Below are 9267 nucleotides of genomic sequence, written 5' to 3'. Positions count from 1 at the left end.
TACCTATCTAGGGATTACCATTATGAAAAATGAGGCCGTGCGATGTACAGCGAATTTTGACCCAATTATTAACAAAACCCAAACTAAGCTTAACCAGTGGCTAGGTAGAGCTCTTTCTTTAAAAGGACGTACGCTACTAACCAAAGCGGAAGGACTGTCACGTCTTACGTACGCAGCAATCTCTTTGTCTGTGAATGAGAAAATTTGTAAGAATATCAATAAGATGCTTTTCGACTTCTTGTGGAGGAACAAGACTCACTATGTGAAAAGGTCTGTTGTAATGAATACCTACGAAACTGGTGGATTGAACTTCCTGGACTTCTCTACCCTCAATAATACATTTCAAATCAATTGGATCAAACTATTTTTGGGTAATCCCTCATCGATTTGGAACTTTATACCTAACTTTATGTTTTCTCAACTTGGTGGTCTTAACTTTGTACTTTTATGTGACTACAAAATAGAAAAAATTCCCTCCCTTGGCTTTATCCAATTTCCACAAATACTTTTGGCTTGGTCCTTGATATATTAACATAATTTTTCCCCTCATAAATGTTTTATCTGGAATAATCGTTACATCTTATACAAGAATAGATCATTATTTCTCCATAATTGGTTCAATAATCTCAACTCAACTCAACTGTATTTATAGAGCACTTTCAAACAGCCATCGCTGCATACAAAGTGCTGTACATGGAGCAAATTAACATATACAACAAATAATAAAATAATCCTGGTCAGTCGACTAACCAATAATCAAGGTTTCCTTTTACTCTGAATTTTTGAATAAATTTAATCTACCGGTCACCCTAAAAGAATTTGCTACAGAAACATCAGTCAGAAATAACAACCGTAACATACGTTCCCTGTTTCAAAAAGATATTTCAACAATCCCACACATTATTACCTACTGGTCTGGTTTTGTTGATAATCTACACTGGGGGAAAATCTGGTCTCTCCCATACAAATACCTCCTGACTAATAAAGTAAGGGAAATCTCTTTTAAAATGATACACAAATGCTATCCCACCAAGCATTATCTTCTTAGGTTCAAGAAAGACATCTCTGTTGATTGTTCATTTTGTGGAATGTACCCTGAAACAATGGTTCACTTGTTCTGGCAATGCCCATATTCCAACACATTTTGGAAAGTTGTGTCCAGATTTATTATTGAACACATTGACTCTGACTTTATGCTATACTGGAAAAATGTACTATTTGGGTTCTACGAAAGTAAGGAAAAAAACACTAAACAAACCATTATAAATTTAATAATTATTCTCGCCAAGTTCCATATCCACAAATCCAGATGGAGTAATTTAAAACCTCTTTTCTTAATTTTTGAAACAGAAATAAAGCAACACCTAAGTTCTATTATGGATTCTAAAAACAAGAAAGCTGTTAAAACTCTGGCTATATGCTCCTTATTTGAAATTTTTGTTTAAAATCCCCTGGCTTCTTTTTTGTTTAAATGTTTGTAATATGTGTATGTATTAACATGTTCATTTTGTTCTGTTTATTGAAAATTGTATTATGACTTGTTCGAATAAAGATTAAAAAAAAAACAATATGTTTATTTGTATGACATATGTGGCGTCATGTCAAATCTTGACCCGTGAGAAACAGCACCGTGCCATTGGCTTTGCAGACTGGACGAGGAAAAAACAAAGGCTGTGTCCGAATTCACAGGCTGTGTCCTCGGAAGACTGCATTTTCAGCCACATGACGTCAGATCTGGCGCGACTCGACGCACGTGGTTTCTAAATTCTTGAAAGATATTTCGCTGGCTGGGTCTTTCGAGGATTTCAAATGGTCTTCCTCAGAGAGCCCCATGTGGCGAATTTGGACAGCCATGTGAATTTAGACAACGCCTGCAGTCTAGTCGCGCAGGAACTGGCGTCATAAAGACGAAAATTCGGCCATCGGAGGACCATCCTTTAAATTAATTCACAGCCAAAGAAAGAGTAGTCTTCGTAGCCCAAATAGGAGCGCCGAAACTAAGGGCATAACTAACAAGTTCGCGTTTCACATCACAATCACATTGTACGTGGCTCATCTTACTGCTGACGACACAAGGATTTGAGTGTTGGCCCCGCTTTGTGTAAACAACATCCATATAGATTTACCGACCTTGCTCGTCGCAAAAATGAACACATAAAGCGTTGTTACAATACTTTAACCTGTTGTTTCGTTGTCAGGACATCTTCAGCTGCCTCCTCGACCTCTGTCAAATATTCCACTACGCCGTGAGGTTCCATGGCAGTTTCCTCGTTCAGGAGGGACATGCTTCAACACAACGTCCGCGGTCGAGGGAGGCCACGTCTTGAGGCGCATTCAAAACTATGTCAACCCTTGTAAAACATGGCAAATCTCATTTCTTTATTACACCTTTCTAGATCTTCAACCCTCCGTAAACAAGTGAGCACCTCCTACTGCAGTCAAACCAGCCTCTACTCGAAAAGACAGCCGCCCCTAATTTCATAAATACAATGCATTACGGTAATAAGCCGCCGACGAGCGGCAAAAGACACCTTCAAAATAAAAGCTCTTTACTATTTTATTTACCTTATTTTCTGTCAAATTATTACTGTATATGTTTTATGTTCAATAAACAAACAAACAAACAAACAAACAAACAAACAAAGCAACCTACTTGGGTGACCTGGAGGTTCACGCTTCAGGTTACAAATATTTTTATTAAATGAGCTCTGTTATAATGCTACCAGTCCACCACTGACTGTAAAATGGTTCATTTGAATCTTGAAATACATTTAAAAATAAAGTTTATTTGAAAAATGCATGAACAGTATGATTGTAAGTATATACAATATAATCCCATTAGTAACATAACACCAGACCAATTGTGGAGGACACTAGATCACAGCAGGTCTTCACCAAAAGCGGTCCCATCCAAATCCATTGCTGCAGATAAAAGTGAATTGAAATATAAATAGTTCACTGTCAACAACCCTGATTTAAATAAATAAATAAATACATACATACATACATAATATCCTTGAGTAATACCAGACCAGTTTTGGAGGACAATAGAAACCCCCAGGTCTCTGCCAAAATAGGTCAAATCCAAATCTGATCTTGTATGTAAAAATGAGTTCTTTAATTGTCATTGAATGGTGCATTTTCAATGTCCAATTAGGTAGTGGTGGCGTAGTCATGCATGGAATGTTTGAGATGTCAGTAATCATTCTCAATTGCTGGCAATCAGTGAAGGACTTCGACACTGGAGAAGCCACATGGGAAAAAATAGTCTGAAACAAGTGGAGTTTTTGCTGTACATTTTGGACTGTTTGTCGCCGATGTAATCAGACCTTACGTTTGTAAAGTCACAACAGACCCGAGCAACATCGGGGCCTGCAACGAAGAAGTGAGATTTTTTTTTTGTTTCTAATAGTTCATAGTCTTTGTATTTAAATGTATTGTGTTGTGTGTATTTCTTCTATTTTACATTGACTCTGAAGTTACTTTAATTATTCTTAGTAGGATATAAAAGTACAGTGATCCCTCGCTACTTTGCGGTTCGTTTATCGCGGGTTCAGTGCATCGCGGATTTTTTCAAACATTAAAAAATTTTTTTTTTTTTTTTAAATATACATGGAGTACAGTACTGTATGTGTTGCTCTATGTGACTCGCTGTTGTTTTGCAGCTTCTCACGGACCGTTTGAGGACTTAATTTTTATTTTTTTTTTTACCTGTTTATGTTAATTGGACACTACTTCGCGGATTTTCGTTTATCGCGGGTGGTTTTGGTCCACATTAACCGCAATAAACGAGGGATTACTGTAATGTAATTATATTTTTCCTGCAAAGTCGAGGCACCGTCATTTATACTTTACTACACAGGTCCAGAATTTGTTTTGTTGAATGCACAAAACGTTTGTGTGATGGAGGCACCGCGGTTGAGAAGTGTGTGCTATTTTTGTAAATTCTTTCTCACTGGAGGCGGTTAACTGCAACTATCTTTCATGATGAAAGTTGCTACCCTTTGAAATTTTGATATGACCTTCAAGTAGAATTAAGTATACCCTATGAAGCAACGGTTTGTCATATTTGAAGAGGAATTCTAGTCTGATTAGTTGACCAAGAAAAGTAACATGTTAGATGAGTCGTTACTGGATATAACCATATGCATTCTGCTTTAATGAGTTATTGTGCATTTGTTTGCATTAATTAGCCACGACATCTTTGCTTTTGAAAACACATTATTTTAGATTGAGATCAGAAATATGTTAAATTGTATGAAAACACACAGTTGCGCTCACACATAACCATGAATAAAATGCTGAAAATGGATGGCTTGATAGATGTATAGTAAACATTAGGGGTTGGATGGTACAGGTGACGCACAAGGGAGAGACATTCACTCGTGTCCTGTATTTTTAAGGGAGTGATAAGAGTATGAGACTTCGTGTATCAACGGGATGAAAGCTATCAAAGGTTTGAAGGGGAGAAGCTTGTTGCCTGCTATGTGAAGAGTTCAGTTTTGTGTGGAGAGTAAGAGACATGACTTGCGTCATCTCGTCGAAAAATCCACGGGATAATCTGTACCAGTTTTTGGATCATGGCTCAGTTTAGCCATGGCTCAGCTTTTTGGGTACAGGACTTGTTTTGTGTATCATGAAAACAACTTTTCTTTTCTTGTCTCAAAATGACCTCTTTATTTCACCTATCAGCAAAAATTGGAGTAATGCAATTTATTTCAGGTTCCTTTTAACTGTAACTGCATATTCATTGACTAAATGTATATATACACATGACAATGCATTAGAATAAAATATATATAACAAATTAAACATTTTTAAAAAGTTGTAACAAAAAAGAAATAAAAAACAATTTGTGTTTGTCCATTTGTCATACATCTGTTACAACTGTGCATTCATAGAGGACACAACGTAACATGGCTCGAACGTTGTTGTTTTTTTTCCCTCAAACCACACATCTTTAACCGCAAAAAGAGGCTGCAAATCTGTGATAATGAAAGCTCCCACTGTTTGTTTTTTCCCTTCATCTTAAGTGGCAGTGTAGCTCTTGTGATGAAGCAAAATTCTCAATAGATACTTTTTGTTTCCTGGTGTGTCCATTTCAAGTCTTTCAATGTCATGCGTCCAACAAGGATTTAGCATATCATGATATGAACACAGGAAAAGCCTGTTTGTCTTTCCTTAAAAAGTACAGGACATAAAATAAAGTAATAATTATGCCAACAGTTTACAACAGTTAGCCGCGATTGGTCGTTAACTGACCCCTGAGCAATTGTGATGTAATTTTCAGTCAACAGCAAGTGGTAAAATGCATCCCTGCCCCCAAGATGGAGAAAAACAGGATTTTTGCTACTAAATTCACATTCCACAAACGCAGTATTAACCAAAATACCAAGTTTAGACTAGTAGGACTGCATTGAACATGTTGTAGAGAACATTTTTGAGCTGAATTCTTAAGATGAAACTTAAAATTACTATTATGAAAGAAATTAAACTTGTTTTAATCTGTTTATTTCAGAATACTTGGACCCGGGTAAATTGTCCTTAATTGCATTCACAGCATCAGGTTTTATTTCCTGCTCCTTGGGCACAGCTTTTTGCCTCGTACCTCCTTTTTTTCTGCATTCGGAGCCCCTTATTGGCCTCTCAAATGCAGTTTGTATTTCTGCACCACTTTTTCTATGCTCTGAGACACTTCTCCTTATACGCCCTGTTCTGTTGCATGCGACTTCATGGCCCCTCCGTTCTCTTGAGGTGCTTGGGCTCCTGGCAGGTTTGTGTTTTGCAACTTGGATAGGATTGCGAATGTTGCCCAAAGCTTCCATCCTCCTCATGTGGCTATTGTTTGTTCTCACAGGGCTGCTCAACCTTGGAGGTCGGAAGGCTGAACTATTTTTGAGATGCACACGACTCTCACTGTAACTTCTTTTGGGAAAAAACATAGTGCTCCTGTTACCCAACAGTGGCCCAAGTGACTGATGGTTGTCAGTGGCGCAGCAGGACACAACGCAGCGTGAAGTGCTGCGTATCTGGAGCTGCACACAGGGACAGTATTGGAACTTGGCAGAATGACTGGCTAGAGAGGATAGGAAGGTAAGGGGGAACGCACGTTGGCACTGAAGAAAGCATTTTGGAGAGCTGAGGCATGATGAGAAAGTATGACATGTCCTTTGACAGGTAGGTATCCCACCTTCTTCCTGAATAGTTTGAAACTGTTGCCACTCTAACTCCAGCAGCCTTTCCAAATATCTTTCAAGTGGGGAGACTGGCCGATGTCGCACGGCCCCTCGGTGCTCTGTGTTGTAGAAAACAGAGAGCTGACTAACGGTCCAGGAATTAAACGGTGGAGGGAGAAAGTCTGGGAAGTCATACCGTATAAGTCTCTGCTCTCTGGGTCTGATGCCAGGAGAGGGGCAGTTTCTAGTTTGGATGACTTCTGGTCGCAACTCAAGCTTTGGAGGAACTCCACCCGAGGGCAGCACAGAATGCCTCTCAGAGTCGGACAAGTCTGAGTCACTGTGTCCTTCTTCGACACTTATATCATCTACTGTGTCTCTGCTCTTTCTGCTGCCACAATGCTTCTGTTGTCTGTGTCTGCAATGATGAGCAAACTGCTGGATAACTGGGTCCATCGCGTCATCTGGACAAAAAAAGTAGAAGATAACATATTGAATCTCCCAGAGTAGAACAAGGAAAAGTAGATTTAAGAGGGTATTTTACCATAGTATACACAAAAAATAGCAACACAAGATGCATCGCCACAAGCAGTAATCCTACCTGTGTTTACAATTTTCAGATGGTATGCTGCAGCATTGTGTTATGTGGGAGCCTCTGGACAGGCCGTGACAAGTACAGAAGACTGAAAACAGAACGCTTGGGTTCTAATTGGGAGGTTCTAGGTCTCACTGTCATTGCCCATGTGAGAATTGAATTTCCCCATCAGAATGATGGAGTCCTCAGCAGGGTGCGCTCTCCAGCACCTCCTCCATCCATACATTCATTTTATTTCATTTATCCGGGGTCAGGTCACAAGGCCAGCAGCTTTAGCAGGAAATCCCAGACTTCCTTCTCCCCAGTCACTGAGTTCAGCTATTCTGGGGGAATTCCGAGGCGTTCCCAAGTCAGCTGGGAGACATTCTCTCCAGTAAGTCCCGGCTTATCCCTGGGTCCTCAGCCCAGTGGGACGTGTCTGCAACAGCTCACCAGGAAGGTGTCCAGGAAGCATTTTAACTAGATGCTCGTACCTCATCATCTGACTGCTTGATGCAGAGGAGCAGCAGCTTTCAGTCATGACACACAGCTCCTGAGAGAAGGAACGTAGATCGACAGGCTAATCGAGGACTTAGCCTTTTGGCTCCGCTCCTTTTTCACCACGACAGACCGATACAAAATCCACATGACTGCAGACGCTGCACCGAGCCACCTGTCAATATCTCGCGCTATCCTACCCTCACTCGTGACCACGACCCTGGCATACTTGAGCTCCTCTACTTGGGGCAGGATCTCATTGTCATGTTCCGTATTTGGCAGCAGGTGGCAGGCGTTCATTCTGCTGCCTGCACACCTGCTGCCTATTTGTCAATGATTACACCTGCTATATCTATGCACTCTGGTTTTCGACGCATTGCCGGAGTATTGCATGCCGTGCCACTGCTGTTGCCCATTGATTCAAACGTACTCGTATACTATCGCGGATTGTTACATTTTCGTGGTCTTATTAAAGACTATTCTTAAACGCGTGCTTTATCCAGTATTCGTCTACATTATTTTCCTTGCCGTTTTTTGCAAGCGCTTTCTGTTGTCGCGTTTTCATTATTTCCTGGTTCTCGTTATTTGCCAGCGTTTTCTGTTTTTCTATTAGGCGGAGTTTTTCGTTGGTAATAAATATTATTTTGAGACAGAGTCCTTTGTCAGTGTCTGCTATTTCGGGGATCCACTTATTCTCACTTTTTTCTGTTATGCACAAAGCGATTTTTTTCCTGCTTCGTGTGTAACGTGACAGAATACTCCGGTCACCATGGATCCCGCAGACATTGAAAAGGTTTTGTCCACTCTGTCCCGTCTAGAGCAATTTACGAGTCAGGAGAGCCAAGCCATTACGGAGCTTCGCGGCGCGGTTTCCATGCTGGCTCACAGGTTCGAGGTTTTCGAGCCTCGTTTAGTGCTTTTAGAAGGACGGAGAGCATCTTCCACGGAGGTTCCCGTCCATTCTCCTACATTTCGTAGGGAACCGACACTTCCCCCCCCTTCACGTTATGGTGGTGAGCATGGTCAGTGCGGGCACTTCCTCCACTAGTGCTTGCTGGTTTTCGACCAGCAACCTTCCGTTTATGTTAATGATGACGCGAAGGTTGCATATATCATGAGCCTATTGACTGGTCAGGCGGCGTCATGGGTAATTGCGGTGAGCGAAGCACAACCGAGCCTCCAGTCTTCCTTCCCCGGCTTCGTGGCCGCGTTTCATCGGGTGTTCCACCATCCCATACGGGGAAGAGAGGCTGAAGGCTGGCTACTTGAGCTCCGCCAAGGAAGACAATCCGTGGCGGACTATTCAATTGAGTTTCGGATTTTGGCCGCCCAGAGCGGATACGACGCACCGGCACTGTGTGGGTTTTGCCCGCGACAACAGTACCAACCTGGAGGAGTTAATTGATCTCTTTCTGCTCCTGGACAACCGCCTGAGAGAGAGGAGCCGGGAGCGCGGAGGTGGTTGGTTTCCTTTCCGGCATCCGGCGAACCGAGGGGCATTCCGCGAGACTACTCGGACAGCAGGGTCCGGAGACCACTGCAGAGCCCGGAGTGCTGCCACCGGGGACGAACCGATGCAGCTGGGTGGCGGAAGTTCCAGACCACTGCGGCCTACAGGGACATCGGGCCGCTTCCTGCCCATCGGAACATCAACCACCTACGCCCTTCGAGTACTGTGAGTCACGAACCCGCGCTGAATCTCGAGACCCTCGGAGAGTCGACTCACGGCCAGGGCACCCCAAGAGACTTGAACTCGAGGGAGAAATCTATGGGGCGTCCCGGGCGCAGCGGATCAGGACTCTGATAGACTCGGGGGTCCGATGATTGTTTTATCGATACCAACCTTGCCTCAGAGATAGGCTTTGTTATCGAGGAGCTAGCCGAAAAGAAGCGTGTTCATGATCTCGATGGGCGCCTTCTGGCGGTAGTGACACAAATCACGGAACCACTGAAGCTCAAGGTATCTGGGAATCACGTCGAACACAGACGGTTTTATTTGATGCATTGCCGAGCCATTCT

The 9267-nt window shown here is 42.2% G+C and overlaps 2 protein-coding genes across 4 annotated transcripts in view; both read right to left on the bottom strand.

Annotated features, from left to right (window-relative positions):
* Positions 1 to 2491, bottom strand: part of pdrg1 (p53 and DNA-damage regulated 1) — an 18587-nt gene extending 16096 nt beyond the window's left edge. Inside the window, exon 1 of the mRNA XM_019868230.1 lies at positions 2181 to 2491. Coding sequence (XP_019723789.1) covers positions 2181 to 2285 — 105 coding nt within the window. The 5' untranslated portion in view covers positions 2286 to 2491. The remainder of the gene's footprint in view (positions 1 to 2180) is intronic.
* Positions 2492 to 4802: 2311 nt separating this feature from the next.
* Positions 4803 to 9267, bottom strand: part of LOC109514834 (uncharacterized) — a 10103-nt gene continuing 5638 nt past the window's right edge. Inside the window, exons 2-3 of one of the 3 annotated variants that reach the window (XM_019868233.1) lie at positions 6191 to 6640; positions 4803 to 6076 (exon numbers count right to left, since the gene is read on the bottom strand). In XM_019868233.1, coding sequence (XP_019723792.1) covers positions 5490 to 6076; positions 6191 to 6640 — 1037 coding nt within the window. In that variant the 3' untranslated portion in view covers positions 4803 to 5489. Of the gene's footprint in view, positions 6641 to 9267 lie in introns of all 3 variants that reach the window. The other 2 variants (XM_019868234.1, XM_019868232.1) reach the window with 2 other exon arrangements.

The sequence above is a fragment of the Hippocampus comes genome, unplaced genomic scaffold (genome assembly GCF_001891065.2).
Source record: "Hippocampus comes isolate QL1 unplaced genomic scaffold, H_comes_QL1_v1.1 scaffold191, whole genome shotgun sequence".
Taxonomy (NCBI): Eukaryota; Metazoa; Chordata; class Actinopteri; order Syngnathiformes; family Syngnathidae; genus Hippocampus; species Hippocampus comes.
Note: the sequence above shows the minus strand (reverse complement) of the source record. Positions and strands in the feature narration are given on the sequence as shown.